This window comes from Portunus trituberculatus, chromosome 3, assembly GCF_017591435.1.
Source record: "Portunus trituberculatus isolate SZX2019 chromosome 3, ASM1759143v1, whole genome shotgun sequence".
Taxonomy (NCBI): Eukaryota; Metazoa; Arthropoda; class Malacostraca; order Decapoda; family Portunidae; genus Portunus; species Portunus trituberculatus.
The window spans coordinates 4277813-4301869 of NC_059257.1; the positions used below are offsets into that span (position 1 = coordinate 4277813).

At 40.2% G+C, this 24057-nt stretch overlaps 1 protein-coding gene and 1 long non-coding RNA gene across 7 annotated transcripts in view; one reads left to right on the plus strand and one right to left on the minus strand.

Moving 5' to 3' along the window:
• Positions 1–87: 87 nt before the first annotated feature.
• Positions 88–5731, plus strand: LOC123507485. The gene is made up of 3 exons (XR_006675662.1): positions 88–301; positions 650–811; positions 1114–5731. It is a non-coding gene; the product is annotated as an uncharacterized LOC123507485 (long non-coding RNA).
• The window catches only part of LOC123507450 (zinc finger protein 423-like), a 60228-nt gene continuing 37881 nt past the window's right edge, over positions 1711–24057 (minus strand). For 4 of the 6 annotated variants that reach the window (XM_045260357.1, XM_045260373.1, XM_045260347.1 and 1 more), the window contains exons 2-9: positions 18230–18329; positions 15496–15707; positions 13292–13401; positions 12461–12591; positions 8677–8862; positions 7096–7209; positions 4929–5427; positions 1711–4198 (exon numbers count right to left, since the gene is read on the minus strand). In XM_045260357.1, the coding sequence (XP_045116292.1) occupies positions 4097–4198; positions 4929–5427; positions 7096–7209; positions 8677–8862; positions 12461–12591; positions 13292–13401; positions 15496–15707; positions 18230–18321 (1446 nt within the window). In that variant the 5' untranslated portion in view covers positions 18322–18329 and the 3' untranslated portion in view covers positions 1711–4096. Of the gene's footprint in view, positions 4199–4928; positions 5428–7095; positions 7210–8676; positions 8863–12460; positions 12592–13291; positions 13402–15495; positions 15708–18229; positions 18330–23429; positions 23513–24057 lie in introns of all 6 variants that reach the window. The other 2 variants (XM_045260339.1, XM_045260331.1) reach the window with 2 other exon arrangements.

The window sequence follows — 24057 nt, forward strand, 5'->3', positions numbered from 1 at the left end:
GGTGTGTGTCAATCAGATGAAAGAGAGATATGACAGGAATGGACAAGGAGACAGGTCACAGAGAGCTTAGCTCGGGCCCTGTAATACACAAATAGGTAAACACACACACACACACACACACACACACACACACACACACACACACACACACACACACACACACACACACACACACAGGAGCTGGAGATGCTGATGATGGACGTTGCTCTTAGTGTGCTGTTTTGCAAGGGCAAGATCATGGAACATGCTGGCCAGCAGTCCGTCTGCCTCAGGATGGAGGAGTCGTCTGTCAGCTGTCAGTGTGAGTTTCCAGTTTGTCAACTGATTCAGTACTCACTAAATTAATCTGGCACTCAGTTCAGTTAAGCTCAATTTCCAGTCATTGATTGTTTTGCAACATGTGGTATTATTTACAAAATTAATTTAGCTGAGTGTGTTGCTCACAGATTATGTTGTACACATAGGGCAATGTCTCTTAGTGTGCATATATGATGACAAACCATATAGGCTAGAGTGCGGAGGCCTGCAGTGGCGGGCGTGTCGAGAACCCTTCACCAATTCACTGAACTTGTCCTGTTAACACACTGACAGTCTGTGTGGGAGTTTGTGCTCATTGCTGTGTTGTTTCTCCCTCCTCTCACATACACAGGAGCTGGAGGTGCTGAGGATGCTGAACTGAACTTTCTGCGAGGATATCACTCACAGCATATTGTCTCACAAGCGCAAGGAGATTTTGGAGCATGCCAACCAGCTGTCCATCCACCTCACAAACGACTTTGCCCACCTCAGAACGGAGGAGTCAACTGTTGATGTGAGTTTCTAACTTATGTGTCAACCAATACTGTACTCACAAAATTAATCTGCCTTTCAGTTCATTAAAGCCCAAATTCTTGTCATTAAGTAGCAGCATATCAAATAATACATTACGTACAAATTTATCGAGCATTTAGTCTACCTTTACCTGTGCGTCAGCTAACAACATTACCAATTTCAACAACCAAAACTAACACATCATTCAATCTGTATTATATGACCACTTTTTAACACTAAATTAATCAACCAACAACACCTGTATCTTAAGTCCATAATGTTAATCTGTGGTTCATATTGCAGTTTGTGTCACCATGTACTGTTCGCCCTCCCTGCCAGCCTGAGGGAAAGGATTGACCTGCCTGGAGGTCCTCATTGGCATTCACTGGGCAGAGAGGAATGAAGAGATTTAGATCTAAGAGGAATGATGAATGTTAATGAATGATATAAAAAGAGGAGAGAATGGAGAGAAAATAAGGGATGAATAAAGAAGAGAATAGAGAGATGAGGGATAGAAAAGAAGAGAAATGGAGAAAATGAGGGAAGTGAAGGTTAGAAGGCACTGCTCTCTGCCAAGTAAGTCCACAATCTGTATTCATTGCAAGGAGTGAAAGAGAGAGAGGATGTGTGGAGGAAGGCATGCATAGAAAGAGATAAGGTTGGCAGGATTTTAAGATGTGGAAAGGAAAGGGAGAGACACCAGGAGAGAGAAAAATGGTATAATGAATGAGGATAAAGACAAGACAATAGGAAGAGATTAGGAGAGATGAGAAAGTGGATGAATGAAACAAAGAAAGATGAATAAGACAAAGAATAGAAAGTTTAATGATAAGAGAGGTTGGCAAGGGAGAACTGAGATGGGAAAATGGAGAAAGAACAGGATATAACAAAACACAGAACCTCTTTAAATAGTCTATGTGTATTTAATAAGTTTACATACATTCCTCATCTGGGTTACATACAGTAGGTAATATAAATGTGTAGCTTTACTGACACAACCGGCACAGGAAGGCAGGCGGGTGGTGTGGTGTGTGGTACTATAAAAAAAAATAAATAAATAAGTAATGGAATATAATTGTGCTGATATAAAGGCATTGGGAGAGATTAATGGAATGTCTTGGATATGAGAGACGACTAAGGTGTGTTTAGATGAGGGAAAGGGGACAGGGATAATGGAAGAGATAAATAGATGATGAGAGAAAATACAGTAAGCCCCGCACTTGGTGAATTAATTAGTCTGGTGAAATTACTGCCAAATGTGAATTTCGCCAAGCACGAGTTCTTTATAATCATATAAAATGCCTCAATCTGTCTTTGGTCATTGCCAAAGTCCCTCTTTTGACTCCTTAAATACCATCTTTTGAGGTGAAATAAAATCTTTTGCCTTCACATATACAAAACACATGTACACATGTACAAAACAGACCAATAAACAATAAATAAAGCTAATAATAATAAAGGTTGTAACTCCCATTTTTCCCGTTTCCTTCGCCCACTTTCGTCCTTGCTGCCACCATTGTCCTTCCCCCCACTGGTACCACCTGTTGCCCTGGTAGAGGCCATGGTGGTGGTAAAGCGCCAGAATTTGTTCCCACACTAGCAAAACAGAGGGTGGCACAAATAAAATGGCTGAAGGGGACTCTCACACTGCGTTCTGATAGGTTTAGAGAGGTCAGACGTCACCGGGGAGCTGCGTGGCTCGCCATGCGGCCGCCAAGTTTGAATTCCAATCACCAAGCATGCACTCAGTGGTCCGTGGCCACCCTACCGCCAAGTGTGAAATTCGCCAAGCTGAGATTTGGCAAGTGAGGGGCTTACTGTAGGAATACTGGAATGATTTTTGGATATGACAGAGAAGCAAAGTTATTTTTAGAAGAGGAAGGAGAGAATGAAAGGAATAGAGATAATATAGACAAGAATAGAGAATAGAATTAGGAAAGGATTAATGGAATGTTTTTAAAGACAAAGATATTTTTAAAAGGAGAGGGAGAGAAAATGAAAGAAGGAAGAGACAAGACAGATTGAAGAGGAATAGAAAATAGAATGAGGAAATAATTTGTAATGTTTTTTTAATGAGATGGCCAAGGTTTTTAAAGGTATGGGAGAGAGAGGAGGAAATCAGGCACCACTTAACCTGATTGCAAGTTGTGTTGCCAACCTGCATGCCTGTTATTGTCCCTTTCAACCATATGAATGAAGCACAGGAAAGAATCACTATAGCAACACTGGACTACTCTCTATTGTTGTGTTTGGCAGCAAGTTGGGTTATTACACTTGCTGGGGAGAAAAGTGCCTCTACTGTTATTACTCATTTATGCTCAAGAATTTTTATATCCACTCTTACCATGACAAATTATGCACTACTATGCTGTGTGTGAAATCTTGACAAGCACTGAGAAGAAAGGGATTTGGCAATTTGTAGCTTATATAATCTTGGGAGCAGGTTTGGAAAGAGGTGTCCCAGTGGTCAGTAATTAAGGGCAGATTCAGCAAATAGCGGTGACTAAGTTGAATCTGAAACACAACTACTCAACTGGATAGAAGTGTTTTGACTCATAAGATGCTAGTTGGAGGAACATCTCACCAGTACAAGATAGAGATAAGGAAGAACCCCAACTCCTATCCAGGGTGTCAAAGAACCCAAGTTTTCCTTGCAGGTGTCAAAGAAAGAATCTTAAGTTTTCTCGAAGGCATCAGTGTTTGTGGCAAGGCATCTATAAAAGCAAAATATCTTTCTTTCTATATCTGAGTGGCTCAGATATAGAAAGCAATCCCCCAAGCTTCTCAAGGGCATCAATGTTTGTGGAACTCAAGTATTGTAACAGGATTTATGTATAGGAAGAACACTCAAGCTTCCCCTTGGTATCAGTATTTATGGCAGGGGATTTAAAAATCAGGGTATTGTAATGATTTAAATATAGGAAGAATGGTCAAGCTTCTCCAGGGCATTTGTTGTGGCAGGGGATCTCAAAACTGTAACTGGATTTATTTAAGTTAGTCATATTTCCTTAGTACTGGCACTCTCATTCACTATAATGGTCTCAATTTGTGCACACGTTTTGGAGATGGAGGAAAATTTAAGCAGTGAAGGGATGAAGGCAGAGGAACTTAGTGAGAATAGTATGTTTCTCAAATGAAGTGTAATGTTTAGTGAAGTGTTGCTATAGTGATTCTTAGCAGGCATGATTTCTTTGGTGGAAACAGTGACAATTGCAGACACGACTCACTGTGATGACAACACGTGGCGCCAACTCTTTAAGATGTGAAAAGAAATAGAGACGAAAACTTAATGCTGTGTGATTCCTTCTGTGTTGTCTTTCTTTGTAATGTCTTCTTTGGAATGACCAGTCCTCCTCCTCCTCCTCCTCTTCTGCTCTGATGAGGTAATCTGGAAAACAACAAGAACAATGAGAGAGAGAGAGAGAATTTGTTTACAGGTCACAGCACCCAACACTTCACTAAATGACAAGGCTTATGATAGACTGATATGATGACCCAAACAAATGATAACATAACACCATCATTCAGAGGTCATGTGAGTGGTTCCCTACCTGGCTAGCTTCTATCACCCCTTCACTGCATCTTTGTGACAAGCTGAACCCAAGACAATGAAGGCTGAAAAAATGGGAGAAGGAGGAACATGGGGGACTGATAGAGAGAGAGAATGATTGATTTGATAGATTAATTTAAAGGAGGAAGAGGAGAGATTGACTGATTAAAAAGAGAGAATTGAGGAGATATATGTAGAAGTGGAGACTGATAAAGAGGGAGAGAGAAACAGTTGATAGACTGACTGATTTTTAAAAAGAAAAGTAGAGGAGATATATAGAAGAGGAGGAAAGGAAAAAAATCTAAAAGGAACTGAGAGAAATGAAGAGAAGGAAACAAATTAAATATAGGAATGAAGCATAGATGAGAAGGAAAGGAAAAAGGAGGGAAGGGGTAAAAAATGAAAACAGTAAGAAAAGAAAATAGAAGAAATGAGGATGCAAGGAATAGGAAATACAAAGAAATGTGAGTGAGTTTGTAAATGTACTGTTGGGGTGGGCTCTGAGATGGGTGGGAGAGAGAGAGATAAAGAGACAGGCAAAAAACCAAGAAAAAAACAAACAACTCACTCGTACTCTTAATTCTCTTCCTCCTTTGCCTCCACCTGCCTTCCCTTCCACTGTAGAACCCCGCTGGTCATCCTCTTCCTCTTCCTCCTCCTCTTCCTCTTCCGTCTCCTGCTCTTCCACCCTCGACGTTTGAGTGGCAAGAATAGTATCCGGATTAACTGTACCCAGACTCCTCATATCCCCATCATCCTCCTCCGAGTCATCCATCATCCTCCTCTTCTTGTTCATCCCTTCAGTCTCCCAGCACAGAAACTCCTGCGTGAACCTGTCCTCTGCTACTCTCTCTGACAAAATTATCTTCCTATTTTCATCTGGATTGCTTCCTTTCTTGTCCTCTTTGGTGTTTTGGTGGCCAGTGTGGGCTCTCCTGGCCGCCTGAATCCTACGCCAAGTTGCAGACCGGTTTGAACTGACAGCCGAGGCAGAGAGGTAACGCTCGACGGCTGTGGGGACTCTGCGCTGGTCAAAGTCTTGGTCTATCCTCTGTACCACTTGTTGCCTGTAAAGAGATGGAGGGAGATGGATTGACTGGTTGGATAACAGATATACTGTACATTAGTTAAAATCTTTGTCTATCCTCTGTACTACTTGTTGCCTGTAAGGAGATGGAGGGACAGAGGTTGACTAGTTAAGACATACATTGGTTGAAATCTTTGTCACTCCACTTGATTGAATGATTAAAAGAAAGAGAAGGGAAAGATACATACATAGATTGATTAAAATAGATAGATACCTACTAAGAAATTATAAAGGTGTAGTGTCAAAGTTAATATGATACATGCTACAAATAAAGTTTAACACAACAGTATGTTTGATCTAACCTTACAAGAATCTTTACTTTTAATGATTAATTTAACATTTTAGAGCAAGGTTTCTCAACCTTTTTTTCTCGTCAAGAACCCTCTGAGTTACAAGACCATCTAACCGAACCCCCAGTAATTTGCCATCGAACAGAATGTTGATTTAGTGACTGACACTAACTCAATATGTAATGGTATTCTGCAAAGGATGTATCCTTAAGTCAGCCATCTAAGCACCCCTGGAAATATTGTGAACCCCAGATTGAGAACTTGTTTTAGAGTAAGTAGTTTTATTCCTTCAAATACAGACACTACTACAAGATAACGTGGTACTCAAGATAAAAGTTTAATAACAGATTAGAGGGAAGTTATGAAAATGTTACGTACTACAATAAAGAAGAAATTATTGTGAAACGCCACAGTTAATTACTACAATAAAGAAGAAATTAAGAAACCACAATTAATTCATCTTGTTTTCTTTCTCACCACCACCACCACCACCACTACCTACTTTACCACATCACTACACACACACACACCAAAATTACCACACCACATTATATTTCACCACATCAAAGCTACCTTACCCAACCAAATCACACTTGTTCTCTCAATATGTATTAACTTCCTCTACCTTTGACACACTTTTCTTACCAACCTGCCTACCACACCACACCACCTTACCACACACACACCTACACCAAATCCCTCTCATTCTTCCTACCACACCACAACTGTTCTCAAACTTTTATTTTCTTTTTATTTACTTATTTTTCTTATAACCTTAATATCACAGCTCCTCGCAAGTGTTCTCTTAATCTTAACCTTCCCACACTTCTACCACACACCAACCACACCACACCACATCCATCCTACACATATACCACACCCCTCTTGTTCTCCGAGTCTACCACATACATAATCTACGCCAAAAACATCATTCTGTCCCTATAACATCACACCTCACACCTCATTCTGTCTTACCCACACACACACACCAAATGCCTCTTGTTTTCTATCTCTACCACACCACAAATATTATACCACACATAATCTACACCACACATCTCTAATTTTGTTTCACCACACCACACAGACCTCTCATTCTGTCCCTACCACACCACACACTTATCTACACCACTCACCTCTCATTATCTGTCCCTACCACACACCACACCACTTCTGCCCTACCACACACTTACATACACCAAACACCTCTCATTCTGTCCCTACCACACCACACCAAATAACTCATCATCTGTCCCTACCACACCACACCACACTACACAAACACCTCTCATTATCTCCCTACCACACTACACCAAATACACATTCACTATCCCTACCACAGCAGCACCACAGCTCACCTCATCTGTTCATTGGTGGCAAACAGGTCTCCCTCTCTGTGGTGGTGGCTGTGTGCTTCATAGGCTCTCTTGGTGTAGAAGACAGCGCTGCACAGGTTACACTGCACCAACTCTCTGTTTGAAGGAGTGAAGAGTGAGTGAGGCAGAGATGAGTGTAGTAGTAAATGAATAGTGAATATATGGACATGAGTATGGTTAATGGTAGATGGATAGAGATGAGTATGAATGGAATGGTGTAAACTGTAAATTGAGATGAGTGTGGTTAGATAGATGAATGAATAAAAAGAAATGAGTATTAGTGATAAGTAAAGTGAGATGAGTATGGTTAGATTACAAGATGAGTGAATAAAGATGAGATGAATATAATGTGACAAGTGAATAGAGATGAGTATGATTAGATAGGTAGATGAGTGAATAAAAAGATTAGTATGGATAGAAGTGAATAGAGATGAGTAAGGTTAGATAAGTAGATGAGTGAATAAAAAAGATGAGTATTAGTGACATGTGAACAGAGATGTGTGTGCTTATATAAGTAGGTGTATGAATAAAGAGATGAGTATGAATAGAGAAGTGGATAGAAATGAGTAAAGTTAGATAGGTACATGAATAATAGAGATGAGTACTAGTGGTAAGTGGATAGAGATGAGTATGGTTAGGTAAGTAGATGAATGAATAAATAGGTAAGGATAGATAAGTGAATTAATTACTTATCTATTTAGTTCCTTTTCATTATCTTCATCTTTATCATTTGTCTAATTTCTCAATCTATTAATTCATTTATCTACATATTTTCTCAATTCCTCTGTTTTATTTCCTGCAAGTCTCTTTCACCAGTAATTTATCTATTTATTCATTCATTTAGTATATATTTTCTCTTCAATTTCTCTATAATATTCTGAGCAAGTCAAAATTATCAGTATTTCTCTATCATTTATGTTTCTTCTAGTTCCTCCTCCTCCTCCTCCACTACAATCGCCACCATCAGTAATTACTTTGAAAAAACTCGTAATTTTTCCCTAATTCCTGTGTTTGCATCTCCAGCAAACTTTATTCTATTATATTATTTCTTTCCTACAGTTTCCTTCCTCCACCACCACCACCACCACCACCTATTTTCTCCTTAATTTCTCTATATTATTCTCAACAAGTCTACTTATTTATCTATTATTATCATTTACTACTACTCCTCCACCACCACCACATACTCACATGGAAAAGATCCCAAATTTTCTCATTAATTCCTCTATATTCATTCCTCCTCCTCCTCCTTATCTCCATCCTCCTCCTCCTCCTCCTCCTCCTCCTCCTCCACCAGTACTCATATGAAAAACGATCTCACATTTTCTCCTTAATTCCTCTATATTCATTCCTACCAAGTCTATTTATTTATCTACCATTTATATTTGCTTTATTTCTCCCTCTCCTCCTCCACCACCACCACCAGTACTCATATGAAAAACGATCTCACATTTTCTCCTTAATTTCTCTATATTATTGCCAACAAGTCAAATTATTTACCCATTATTATCATTTACTCCTCTTCCTCTTCCTTCCACCACCACCACCACCGCCAGTACTCACGTGGGCAGGGCATCCCTCTCACTCTCACTGTGCTTGGTGGCGAGGTGCTTCTGCAGGTTGTACTTGACTTGGTACTCACAACCACACAGATGGCAATAGTACACACTGTGGGCCTCACCAGCGTTGTTCACCACTATCTTCATGCTGGGCGCTGGTGTCCTGACAGGGTTCACCATGCGGATTGCCCTGGGGGAGGAGGAAAGGGGGTTTTACGAGAGATTACGGGTGTGTTAGGGGATGGCAAGGGTGTGTTAGAGGGTGTTTTAGCTAAGGGGAAGAGGCAAAAGTAGTTAGGGAGTGCTAGGGGGTGGTGAGGGTGTGTTGGGGCTGTTTTAGCTAATGGGCAAGAGGCGTAAGTAGTTAGGGTGTGTTAGGAGGTAGTGAGGGTGCGTTAGGTGTGGTGAGGGTGTGTTAGGGTGTGTTTGGGTGTTTTAGTCATGAGGAAGAGAAAGGCAAGACAGTTCGAGTGTGTTAGGGACTGAAGGGTGTGTGTGTGTGTGTAGGATGTTGGTGAGTAGGTGGTGTGGGTGTGTTTGGGTGTGTAAGGAAGTGTGTTAGCCATAGAGGAAGTGGGAGGATAGAGTTCGAGTGTTAAGGACTGGTAAGGGTGTGTGTTAAGGTGTTGGTGAGGGGGTGTTAAGGTGTGTTAAGGTGTGTTTTAACCATGGGGGAGGAGAGAGGAAAGATTAGAAGTGTTAGTGACTGAAGGGTGTGTGTGTGTGTGTGTGTGTTAGGATGTTGGTGAGGGCATGTTAGGGTGTGTTTGGGTGTGTTTTAGCAATGAGGAAGAGAGAAAAGACAGTTAGGATTTGTTAGGAACTGGTGAGGGTGTGTTAGGGTGTTGGTGAGGGTGTGTAAGGGTGTGTTAAAGTATTTTCAGGGTGTGTTATGGGACTGAGGAGGAAAAAAAGCCATTGGGGAGGAGAAAAGGTGTGTTAGGGTGTTGAAATAGGTATATATGTATCTAGGGTGCATTGGAGCCCTTGGAGAGGAAGAAAAAGAGGTTAGGTGAAGTTAGGTTAGGCTAGGTTATAGTACTTGAAGGTTAGGTTAGGTTAGGTTCATTTCAATTTTTTTTTTTTTAGGTTAGGTTAGGTTAAGAATAGGTTAGGTTAATTTGTTTTAGTTATGTTAGGTTAGGGTTTGATTTGGTGAGGTTGGGGGTTGCAGTGTGTGTAAGGATGTGTTAGGTTAGGTTATGTTGAGGATTTGGTTTAATGAGGTTAGGGTGTTGGTTAGATGAGGTTAGGAATTGGTTAGGTTAATTTGGTTTAGTGAGGTTGGAGGTTAGTTAGGTGATTGCCTTGGTGAGGTTAGGGGCTAGTTAGGTGAAGTTAGAGGTTGGTTTGGTGGTTTGAGGTTGGTTTGGTGAAGTTGGGGTTGGTTTGGTGAGGTTAGGTTGGGTTGGGTGTTGGTTGCAGCATGTTAGTGTGCATTAAGGAGGGAAAGAGGTAAGGGGTTGATGGGGTTGTTGTTTAGGGTGTAGGTGAGAATGTGTAAGAGTGCATTAGAGTGCCTTAAGAGTGCATTATAGACACTGGGGAAGAGAAAAGGTGGATTAGGGTGTGCTAATGTGTTGGTTGAGGGTGTTAAGGTGTTAGTGAAGGTATGTACAGGTGTTAGAATACTCTTAGGGTGTACTTTTAGCCCTGGGTGAGGAGAAAAGGTGATAAGGAGTGATAAAGGTGCATTTTAGGGTGTTTTAAGGGTATAAGGGTGTTTTCAAGGTGTGTTATGGGAATGAGGAGGAAAAAAAAGTGTAAGAGTGTTGGTTGAAGTGTGTTAGGGAGTGTTGTGGACTGTTTTCAGGGTGTCTTTTAGTCCTGAAGAGTGTATTAGGGTGTTTTAAGGGTGCATTATAATCTTGGGCGAGAGGGAAATAGGGGTCATAGCTTGGGTGAGTGTCACAGTGTTGAAGTGTATTCTCAGGGTGTGTTTTCAGCTCTGGGTGAGAAGGAAATGGGTGTCAGTGCTTGCGTGTGTATTAAGATGTTGGTGAGGCTGTGCAAAGATGTGCTACAATATTTTAAGGGTGTTTTTTAGATATGGCTGAGAAGAAAAATGTGTCAGTGTGTGTGTGTGTGTGTGTGTGTGTGTGTGTGTGTGTGTGTGTGTGTGTGTGTGTGTGTGTGTGTGTGTGTGTGTGTGTGTGTGTGTGTGTGTGTGTGTGTTTATTTCAAGATGTTTATGAGTGTGTTTGGGTTAATGTTCCTATATCTGTGTTATCTTTATAGAGTCAATGTCCTCTCTCTCTCTCTCTCTCTCTCTCTCTCTCCTTGTTTCTATCACTTCAACTTTTTTTCTGCTTGTCATCACTTCTCTCTCTCTCTCTAACTTGTTTTTCTGCTTGTCATCACTTCTCTCTCTCTCTCTCTCTCTCTCTCTCTCTCTCTCTCTCTCTCTGTCTGTCTGTCTGTCTGTCTGTCTGTCTGTCTGTCTGTCTCTCTCTCTCTCTCTCTCTCTCTCTCTCTCTCTCTCTCTCTCTCTCTCTCTCTCTCTCTCTCTCTCTCTCTCTCTCTCTCTCTCTCTCCTTGTTTCTATCACTTCTACTTTTTTCTCTGTCTTCACCTCTCTCTCTCTCTCTCTCTGTCTGTCTGTCTGTCTGTCTGTCTGTCTGTCTGTCTGTCTGTCTGTCTGTCTGTCTGTCTGTCTGTCTCTCTCTCTCTCTCTCTCTCTCTCTCTCTCTCTCTCTCTCTCTCCTTGTTTCTATCACTTCTACTTTTTTTCCTCTTTGTCTTCACTCTCTCTCTCTCTCTCTTGTTCTATCTATCTTCTTTGCTCTATCTCCTCTTATTCTTTCCCTTTCTCTCTCTTTACTTCTTATCTATTCTATCTCCTAGCCTCTTTCACATCTTGTTTCTATCTATATCTATCTTTCTTTTCCTCCTCTTGCTTATACAATCTTTTCCTCCTCTCTATTCTAAGCATCTATATTTGTTTTTTCTATTCTATTTCTCTATTTATTTTTATTTTTTATTTATTTATTTATTTTCTATCTTTGTTTAATCTGATTGACTGACTGACTAGAAAATGGACAGAGTGACACCCAATACACACCACGAACAAGTAATACATTAGGGAAGGTTAGGTTAGGGTAAGTTAGGTTAGGTTAGATTAAGTTTTGTTTGCTTTAATTAACCTAGCTTAGTTTTTTGCTTTGGTTAAGTTAGGTTAGGTTAGATTAAGTTCTGTTATATTTTGTTATGTCATGTTATGTTATGCTGTGTTATGCTATGGTATGTTAGGTTAGGTTTGGTTAGGTTATGTAAGTTATTTGAGGTTATATTAAACAAGTTTGGTTAGAAGAGGTTAAGTCTGGTTAGGATAGGTTAGAATAAGTTACATTGCAAGAAGTTAAAATTAGTTAATGTCAGGTGAAGGTAAGGTAAGGTAAGGTAAGGTAAGGTAAGGTAAGGCAAGGCAAGGCAAGGCAAGGTAAGGTAAGGTAAGGTTAGGTCCAAGTAGGTAAAGACAGGTTAACCCCTTCAATACTCGGATGCATTTTTTTGAGTTTTGGGTGTGATTAGGCAATAAGGAAGGGTCTATGGTGGTCACAAGATTACTGGCCACAGTCTTCACTATTTTACTCCCCACATAAGTTTCTGAAGCTGTATAAAATCACCAAATAGTCAGCAAAATGAATATGGAAATGTGTCATGGTACTGAAGGGGTTAGATTAGGTTAATTTAGGTTAGAATAGATTAGGTTAGGTTATAGTTACATTACAATACAATAAACAAGTCAATTTCAGGTTAGGTCAGGTCACCCCCCCCATCCTGCTCACCCCTTGTGTGCAGAGTCCATGTGGAACTTCTTGGCACGCTGAGTGTAGAAGGTGACGCCACACGGCCGACATGGGTACACCTGCTGGGGGGTGGCGGTGGGGTGGCTGGCCAGGTGCTTGTCCCGGTTCACCTGCAACACAACACACCTGTCACACCTGCTGGGATTTAATTTAATCGAACCTAACGTACCTTTAACCTAACCTAACCAAATCCTAACCCAACCTAATTCAAATAAACTAAATAAATAAACAAATAAATAAAAAAAAAAAAATAAATAAATAAATAAATAAATAAATATATATATATATATATATATATATATATATATATATATATATATATATATATATAATTAAAAAAAAAAAAAAAAAAAAAAAAAAATCTAACCTAACTTACCCAAACTAAACTTAACCTCCCCTCGAGAAAAAAAAAAAAAAAAAAAAAAAAAAAACTTACCTAACCTAACTTCCCTTACCCAAACCTACTCTACCAATGTCTTTTCTTTTATTATTTAACCTAACATGTCATAATTTTTTTTTAATTAACCTAACCTACCCTTCCATTATCTTATCTCACCTAATCTAACCTAACCTCACATAAAATAAACCTAACCTAACCTAATTAATCTTAACAACCAAATCACACCAAACCTACCATAGTATAACCTCACCAAGTCAAACCCCACACTAACCTCACCTCACCAAACACCCTCACCACATGAAACTTACCCAGCACTGAAGTGGGCCCATCTTTCCTTTTTCATAATTTTTCTTTGTCCTTCACTAACCCTCTCTCCTACATAATAACACACACAGACACCAGCAACTCACCTTAATAGGAAACATCATGCCACAGTAAGGGCAGTAATATTTGAGCAGGGAGTCGGGGTGTTTACGGAACTTGTGAGAAATGGCCAGGGAAACCGTCCGGAAAACCTCTCCTGGAATTAATTAAAGAAGTGAGTGAGTGAGTGAGTGAGTGTGTGTGTGTGTGTGTGTGTGTGTGTGTGTGTGTGTGTGTGTGTGTGTGTGTGTGTGTGTGTGTGTGTGTGTGTGTGTGTGTGTGTGTGTGTGTGTGTGTGTGTGTGTGTGTAATTCACCTCGGTCGTCTGCTGGTCACCCAGCCAGTCTTCCCCATTACAGAGCGAGTTCAGAGCTCATAGACCGATCTTAGGGTAGGACTGAGACCACAACACACTCCACACACCGGGACAGCGAGGCCACAACCCCTCCAGTTACATCCTGTACCTATTTACTGTTAGGTGAACACACCCCACACATTAAGAGCTGCGCCCATTTGCCTCGCTGCACCGGGACGTGTGTGTGAGTGAGTGAGTGATTGATTGATTGATTGAGTGAGTGAGTGTGTGTGCATGTGCATGTGTGTTTGTTATCACTCTCTCTCCACTATCATTCACCAAGGCCACACTCATTGTTTCTGCTTTTCCTTCAACATATTTCACTATTTTTGTCTTCATCACTTTCCTTATCATTATCTTTACACCTCCATCACCTCCTTCACTGCCTCTCCTCTATCTATCTTAGCTATCTCCTTATCTATTATCTAAAAAATTCTCTTAATAGTAACAAATTATGACAATCAACACTGAGAGAGAGAGAGAGAGAGAGAGAGAGAGAGAGAGAGAGAGAGAGAGAGAGAGAGAGAGAGAGAGAGAGAGAGAGAGAGAGAGAGAGAGAGAGAGAAACACACACTCACTCACACACACAAAAACAAACTCGACACATCATTCTTCGCTCTACTGTCCATCTAAAAAGAGAAATGGAAACACACCCACACACACACACACACACACACACACACATACACACACAGCAGCCATTACACACAACATTACTATTCTTTGCTTCAATAATTTTTTCTTTATAATTTTGGGAGCATCGTAAAACTGACAGAGAGAAACAAACACACACACACACACACACACACACACACACACACACACACATTTTCTCTCTCCAGTACAATTTTCTTAAACTTTATATAAGGAGATGATGATGATGAGAGAGAGAGAGAGAGAGAGAGAGAGAGAGAGAGAGAGAGAGAGAGAGAGAGAGAGAGAGAGAGAGAGAGAGAGAGAGAGAGAGAGAGAGAGAGAGAGAGATAAACATCACACACATTATCTTTCCATATCTATAAAGTAAACATATACACACACACACACACACACACACACACACACACACACACACACACACACACACACACACACACACACATATTTAATCTGAGCAAAAGTCATGTGATGGAGATGGGGAAGAGTGGAAGACGGCCAAGAGGGTCATATAAGATGGGTGAAGAAGTAGTGTTGAAAAAGGTGGAAAAGGAAAAGGATTTGGGAGTGATAATACAAGACCATGGGCAGTTTGAGGCTCATATTGATAAGATGTTTGGAGAAACATATAATTTGATAAGAAATATTGGATTAGCCTTTCATTATATGGATAAAGATATGATGAAGAAATTAATTAGTACAGTAATTAGACCAAGATTGGAATATGCTGGGGTGGTTTGGTCCCCTTATAAAAAGAAGCATATAAGGAAGTTGGAGAGATTGCAGAGAATGGCAACAAAAATGGTTCCGGAATTGGCAGAAATGACCTATGAGGAGAGATTAAAAGAAATGAATTTGCTTACCTTGGAACAAAGAAGAGAAAGAGGAGATTTAATACAGGTTTATAAACTGTTGAATGGACTGGATGAAGTGGATAATGAACAAATGATGTTGAGAGAGGAAAACTTAAATAGAACTACGAGATCGCATAGTAAAAAGATAGCCAAGGGAATATGCTTGAAGGATGTGAAGAAATATAGTTTCCCACAGAGATGTGTGGAGGTGTGGAATGGTTTGAGTGAGGAGGTGGTGTCAGCGAGGAGTGTGCATAGTTTTAAAGGAAAGTTGGATGTGTGTAGATATGGAGATGGGCCACACGAGTATGATACCCAGGCCCTGTAAAATTACAACTAGGTGAATACAACTAGGTGAATACACACACACAACAAACAAACAACTCACCACACACATCACAAACAGCATTATTCTTGGTTCCCGTCGCTGCACCAGTATCACCACCAGCGTTCCCTGCCGCGCTGCCTCTCCCTGACCCACCACCACCACCACCACCACCACCCCTGCCGCGACACTCCTCCGTGGTGCCCAGATCCTCCTCTGCCTTGTGCCGCACCCTCGGACGGCCCTTGATGTCGATGTCCCCGTTGGCGTGTCTCCTGTAGTGGTGGTGGTGGAAAGACATTATTGTTATTGTAATGGTGGTATGAGAAGGAAGGAAAGAAAGGACAGGAAAGGAATGGAAAGGGAAGAGAAGAGGAGAGACTGGGAGAGAGGAAGAGGTAATGGTGATGATTTAGACAAGATTCTCCACCTGGGCTTTGCAAATTCCCAGGTGTTCACAAGAAGATTTCCATGGGTACTTAGATGGCTGGTGTAATGATACTCTTTGCAGCACCATCACATATTGAGTCAGTGTCAGTCACTACATTAACACTGCTTCATGTCAGATTACTGGGCAGTTGGGTAGATGGTCTTAGAGCTCAGGGAGTTAGTAATGAGAAAAAGGTGGAGAATTCCCTATCTTTTAATTTGAGGAAAATAATCCGGATGGCAAAAAAATGTGCAGCAGCAGTAGTAGTCATAGAAGTAGTTGTTTGGATCAATGATGGTAGCCAAGGAGAGAAAAACATAACAAATAAAAACCATTCTTTGCCACAGAGAGAAGAAAAAGAGCCTGGTGGATCCAAAACAACGGTCAATTTAGTTAGCAAAGCTTCCTCACACTTCCACTATTGTGAAGGATTTCAATAAGACTCACGAAGCCTGAATCCATTATATATATATACCACTGCAAGACCTCCACCACATCCCTGCTAATAATCTTACCTTAAATAATGACCCCAAAACAATCATCAAATTCCCTGTATCACTTCAACACCTCCATCAGACCCTGTTAATCTTATTCTATTGTGATAAATGACCCTAACACAATTATTACATCCTCTACACCTCTTCACGACCTCCATCAGATCTCTATTATCTTGTCCTACCTTGATTAACGACCCTAAGACCATCACATCCAGACACCTCCATCAGACACTATTAATCATATCCTGCCTTAATTAATAACCCTAAAACAATTATCACATCTTCTATACCACTTCAGAGACCTCCCTCAGATCTCTACTATCTTATCCCACCTTGATTAATGACCCTATATCAATCACCACATCCTCTTCACCTCTTCAACACCTACACCTGACCCTGTTAATCTTGCTCTGCCCCTGACCAGTGACCGTGAGAATATTATCACATCCTCTATACTACTTCAAAACCTCCATCAGATCCCTATCATTAATCTCATCCTTTCCTCATTACTATCACAGAAAATTCTACTATTTATTTAAGATTCTGAACATTTTACTGGGATAGATGCAAGACTGAGACTAATATATATTAATTTTGCAACTTATGATTTGTTTAACCCCTTTTAGAACCATGAGTCACTTTTACCATGAGTTTTGGGTGTGACTAGATAATTTTATATGCATTAGGAAGGGTCTATGGAAGTCAGAAGATTAATGGCCAGAGTCTTCAATACCTTAATCCCCCACATAAGTTTCTGAAGCTGTATAAAATTGCTAAAGAGTAATCAGAATGAATATGAAAACAAGATATGGTACTGAAAGGGTTAAATCTGTGAACTTTTAACTGTGAGAGAAGCAGGGCCAAAAACAAATAGATTTAGCAACTCATGGCTTGCTTTAATGGTTGCATAGGGCTGTAATGCAAGTAAAGATGTCACAAGTGGCAGTCAGAGGTTCAAACACACACACACACACACACACACACACACACACACACACACACACACACTGAAATATGGTAAAAAGTTAATCATATAAGCATTTTCATTCCTCCTCTTCCTCCTCCTCCTACACAATAGATAATATCAGTAAATATGGACGACACAAAGATAGGTAGATTAATTAGGTCCGATTCGGATGGCAAGGCTTTGCAGGCACTAGGAAGTTCCAAGTATGAGAAAGATTTAGGAGTCATAGTTAGCTCTGATCTCGGTACAAGGAAGCAATGGATAGAGGCCAGAAATAAGGCGAATAGAGTATTAGGTTTCATCTTTAGAAGTGTTAAAAGCAGGAGTCCTGAAGTAATACTGAAATAATAATTGGCGCTGGTCAGGCCACATCTTGACTATGCGGTACAATTCTGGTCCCATATTACATGAAGGACATAGCTCTGTTGGAGTCAGTGCAAAGGAGGATGACTAAAAAGATACAGGGAATGAGGGATATTCCCTATGAAGAGAGACTGAAAAAACTCAGTCTGCATTCCTTAGAGAGACGTAGGTTAAGAGGAGACCCGATAGAAGTATTGAAGTGGTATAAGGGTTTTAACAGAGGGGACATGAATGTAGTTCTTAGAATCAGTAGCGGGGACAGAACCAGAAATAATGGGTTTAAACTTGAAAAATTCAGGTTTTGGAAAGAAATGGGAAGGAACTGGTTTTCCAACAGAGTGGTTGATGAGTGGAACGGTCTCAGTGGGCATGTAGTCAGGGCTGAGTCAATAAGGAGCTTTAAAAGAAGGTTAAATAAATTCATGGATGGGGAAGATAGATGGAATTAGGTAGATTAAGCACACTGGGACTGCCTCGTATAGGCCTGGCAGCCTCTTGCAGCTTCACTCTTTTTTTATATTCTTATGTTCCTGCTCCTACCTGAAGTGTGTTTGCAGTTCAGCCTTGGAGGGGAAGAGCTGGTTACAGAAGACACATTTGTGGCTCTCCGCTGACACCTCAGCCATGGCCATGCTGACTCCTGGAGGCATGAGAGACAGGGAGAGGTAAGTCATCTTGTTACACCACACACACACACACACACTGGACTGTGTATATTTGGATTTAAAGAAAGCTTTTGACAAGGTACCTCACATGAGACTGCTATGGAAATTAGAGATTTATGGAGGACTGAAAGGAAAAGTGTTAAAGTGGATGGAAAACTACTTGAGATGGAGGGAGATGAGAACGGTAATAAGGGATGCAAAGTCGGACTGGTTGGTGGTGGAGAGTGGAGTCCCACAAGGCTCAGTGCTGGCACCAATACTTTTCCTTGTATATATTAATGACATGCCAGAGGAGTAAACAGTTATATTAATTTGTTTGTGGATGATGCGAAGTTGTGTAGGTGTGTGAAGAGTGAAGAAGATTGTGAAATTTTACAGGCAGATCTGGATAAGATTTGGGAGTGGAGCAAGAGGTGGCAAATGGAATTTAATCTGAGCAAAAGTCATGTGATGGAGATGGGGAAGAGTGGAAGACGGCCAAGAGGGTCATATAAGATGGGTGAAGAAGTAGTGTTGAAAAAGGTGGAAAAGGAAAAGGATTTGGGAGTGATAATACAAGACCATGGGCAGTTTGAGGCTCATATTGATAAGATGTTTGGAGAAACGTATAATTTGATAAGAAATATTGGATTAGCCTTTCATTATATGGATAAAGATATGATGAAGAAATTAATTAGTACGGTAATTAGACCAAGATTGGAATATGCTGGGGTGGTTTGGTCCCCTTATAAAAAGAAGCATATAAGGAAGTTGGAGAGATTGCAGAGAATGGCAACAAAAATGGTTCCGGAATTGGCAGAAATGACCTATGAGGAGAGATTAAAAGAAATGAATTTGCTTACCTTGGAACAAAGAGAGAAAGAGGGGATTTAATACAGGTTTATAAACTGTTGAATGGACTGGATGAAGTGGATAATGAGCAAATGATGTTGAGAGAGGAAAACTTAAATAGAACTACGAGATCGCATAGTAAAAAGATAGCCAAGGGAATATGCTTGAAGGATGTGAAGAAATATAGTTTCCCACAGAGATGTGTGGAGGTGTGGAATGGTTTGAGTGAGGAGGTGGTGTCAGCGAGGAGTGTGCATAGTTTTAAAGGAAAGTTGGATGTGTGTAGATATGGAGACGGGGCCACACGAGTATGATACCCAGGCCCTGTAAAATTACACACACACACACACACACACACACACACACACACACACACACACACACACACACACACACACACACACACACACACACACACACACAAACAAACACACACACACTAGAAAAAAATAAGGATATACTGTAATAAATAAATAATAAGAATCAAGAAAAGGGTAAAATATATAAAAGGAGGAAGAGGAGGAGGAGGAGGAGGAGGAGGAGGAGGAGGAGGAGGAGGAGGAGGAGGAGGAGGAGGAGGAGGAGGAGGAGGAGGAGGAGGAGGAGGAGGAGGGAGTAATGGCACTGAGCTGGTTCACACTAGTTTGTAATAACCTGTACTTGGAATCAAATTACTCCCAAGAGCCAGTCAGTTTTAATCACTGATTCCCATTTTCTTCTCTATAAATCTCTATTACTTATACCTTACCTTACCTTACCTTACGTACCCTACCCTACCCTACCATAACCTAACCTACCCCACCCTACTCTACCCTACTTTAACTTACTCTAACCCAACCTAACCTATTTTGGTTGTCCCTCCATAGATCTGTTACTACTTTATGAATACGAAAAAAAAAAATAAATAAATAAATAAATAAATAAAAATAAATAAATAAATGAAAAATAAACACACACACACACACCCACACATCTTAAGCAGTGATAGTGAAGATAATGACTCACCTTACCTGAAGTGTTGTTATGATTAAAGGTGTCCCTTTCATCACCTGATAGTGCTACCTGGTTAAGCAAGCCCTTGTGTGTTTGTGTGTGTGTGTGTGTACTTTTACCCAACTCTAAATTCACACACACTTCCTGCTGCTACAGTCTCTTCACTCAAGCTGTTCCAGATGTCCACCGTCCTATGTGTAAAACTTGCCTTTTAAATGTTACTTGGACACTGACTTTTCATGATCTTGGAGTGTCCTCTTGTCTGTCTATCTCCTTCTATCAGTGGTACCAGGTCTTGTCTGTCTATCTTTTCCATATGATTTACTAACTTCCACATCATTATCAGATCTCTCTCCTGTCTATCTTTCAAAGTTGGTAGTCCTATTTCCTTCAGTCTTTCTTCATAGGTAAAGTCCTTCATCTCAGGGGCCATCTCTGTTAATTTCTTGATATGTCTTTGCATGTACAGTGACCACACCAATGCTGCGTGTTAAGTCTGGCTCTTATCATAGTCGTTATAATCTTTTTCATCATACTCTTATCCACCTGTGCGTGTGTGTGTGTGTGTGTGTGTGTGTGTGTGTGTGTGTGTGTGTGTGTGTGTGTGTGTGTGTGTGTGTACTCCTCCTCTTCTCCTTCTCCTTTCCTTTCATTTCTATTTTTGCTTTTCCAATTCTTTCTTACCAAATCTCTTCCATAAAAAAAAAAAAAAAATAACAAATGAATAAATATAATAAAACAAAGCTAAAAGAAAAATATAAACAAACAAACAAAACAAAGAAAAGAAGCCTTAAAAATGACCAGTTTAGGATATAAACAACAACAACAACAACAATAGATATGAAAGAGGTGGAAAAAGATAACAGGTGAAGGAGGAGGAAGAAGAGAGAGAGAGAGAGAGAGAGAGAGAGAGAGAGAGAGAGAGAGAGAGAGAGAGAGAGAGAGAGAGAGAGAGAGAGAGAGAGAGAGAAGGTAACAGGATGAATAAAGTAAAAAGAGAGAAGGGAAAAAAAGAAATGAGAAGGGAAGAAAAGAAGAAAAGGAAGATGATAACAGGTGGAATAAAATGAATAAGGTGAAAAGAAAAGAGAATGAGTAAAAAAAAAAATGATGAATAAGATGAAAAAGGAGAAAATGAGTAAAGAAATGATAAATAACCTGGAAAATAAGTATGAGTGAATAAAACAAAATGAGTGAAGTAGACAGAGAGAAGAATGAGTGAAGCATACGGATAGAAACACACACACACACACACACACACACACACACACACACACACACACACACACACACACACACACACACACTCTGCCCTTCATTAACTCATTGTAATGTCTGATGTATGATGAAAATATTTATCAAAAAATAAACTGCAGCTTGTTAACAATCCTCCAGCAGACCACAGCACCAGATAAGCACTCACAGCACCAAGCAAGCACCCACAGCACCAGATAAGCCCCCACAGCACCAGATAAGCCCCCACAGCACCAAGTAAGCACCCACAGCACCAAATAAGACCCCCACAGCACCAAATAAGCACCCACAGCACCAAGTAAGCACCCACAGCACCAGATAAGACCCCCACAGCACCAAGTAAGCACCCACAGCACCAAGTAAGCACCCACAGCACCAGATAAGCCCCCACAGCACCAAGTAAGCATCCACAGCACCCAATAGGACTTGATAAGCCCCCACAGCACCCAATAGCACTAAATAAGCACTCACAGCACAAGTAAGCACCCACAGCACCAGATAAGCACTGAAGTCAGGTCAGACCACATCTATATCATGGTGTGCAGTTCTGGTCCCATGTTACAGGAAGGCTACAGGTCTATTGGGGTCAGTGGAAAGGAGGATGTCTAAAAAGGTACAAGGAATTATTTAGTATTTATTTCTATTTTTTTTAATGCAGGAGAGAAGCCAGCCAAGGGCAACAAATTATAAAAAAAAAAACAATCAATCAATAAAAGGCCCAATTTTTAGTGCTAGTCCCCTAAGTGAAAAAGTAAAGAGTTAGCCAAAATTAAAGAAATGTCTTGATAACTCCCTCTTGAAAGAAGTCAAGTCGTAAGAAGACGGAAATACAGAAGCAGGCAGGGAGTTCCAGAGTTTACCAGTGTATGAATGAGTGAGAGTACTGGTTAACTCTTGCATTAGAAAGGTGAACAGAATGATGAAGGATATTCCCTATGAAGTGGGACTGAAGATACTAAATTTGCATTCCTTAGAGAGATGTAGGTTAAGAGGAGACCTGATAGAAGTATTTAACCCCTTCAGTTCCATGGTGCATTTCATATTCATTCTGCTTACTATTTGATGATTCTATACAGCTTTAGAAACTCATGTGGGGATTAAAATAGTGAAGACTGTAGCCATTAATCTTCTGACCTCCATAGACCTTTCCTAATGTCAATAAAATGGTCTAATGGTACACAAATCTCAAGGTAAAAATGTGTCCCAGTATTGAAGGGGTTACATGGTATAGGAGTTATAACAAAGGGGACATGGGTCTAAAAACACACCAGTCACCCTAAAGCACCCTAACACACCCTTAAGATGAGTAATTGGGGCTTGCTGTGATGGGTGTTACCTTCCTTGCTCTTGTTGCTGGCACCTTAACCTAATTAAATTGAACCAAACTAAAACTAACCTATCGTATCATAACTTAACCTATTGTAACCTAACCTAACTTAAACTAGCCTATCATAACCTATCCTATCCTATTGCTACTTAACCTATTGAAACCTAACCTAACCTAAACTATCTTATCCTATCTCAACTTAACCTACTACACAAACCTATCAAAACTTATCCTATCGCTACATAACCTATTGTAACCTAAACTAACCTAATTTAAACCTATCATAACTTATCCTATCACAACTTAACCTATTGTAACCACACCTAACCTAATTCAACCTATTGTCACCTAAATTATTACACCTTAACCTAACCTATTGTAATCTGAACTTTGTAAACCTAATCTATTGTAACCTGAAATAAACTGAGCGTATGTAAACCTCAATGAAGTAAACCTAATGTAATCTATCCTAAATAAACTGAATATAGTGAAATGGAACCTAACTTATCCTAAAACTGTACGAGTCTTGTCTTACTCTCTTACGAAAAAAAGAAAAAGAAAATAGAATAGAAAAGTGACTTATAAACAAATCTAATCTTACCTCCCTAAAAAAATTAATAATAATGACAATAACCAAACAATGAATAAAACTGAATCACAAAACACGTACTTAGTAAACACGGTACTGCTCTAATAGTCATCCCTCCAGCTCTCCTCGTTTCCCAGCTCCCCCTTTGCAGCTCTTCCACTCGGCTGATGGGATGTAGGAATGAAAATCTGATAACCCAACCTAACCTAACCTAACCCAACCCAAACTAACCTAATCTATTTGAGGCGACACACACCACTGATACATCTCCCTCATAACCATTCCGACCAATAGCGTGGTTAGGATACATAGATAGAAGGTAAATTTGTAGTTTCAACCAATATAGCCTATCTTATATTTTTTTTCCGCTGTGTCTAACAAGCATGGGGACCTCCTGGGAAAGTGAGATTTTAGGGTGGGGAAACCAAACTTAACCTAACCCAATTCTGTCCTGAGGTTATTAATTTCCGATAGGGTAAAATGGGGTTAGAAATGCTCATAGAAGTGTGGTCTAGACTGTGAGAATGTGTATAGTTACGTGTGGTGTATTAGTTCAAACTGCAATAATTCCAGTCAACCTAACTTAACCTAACCAAACCTAATGTATCTTAACTTAATCCAACCTAACCTAATTCAACCTGACCCAACCCAACCCAACCTTAACCTAACCTAACCAAAACTAAAAAAAAAAAAAAAACCCAACCCAACC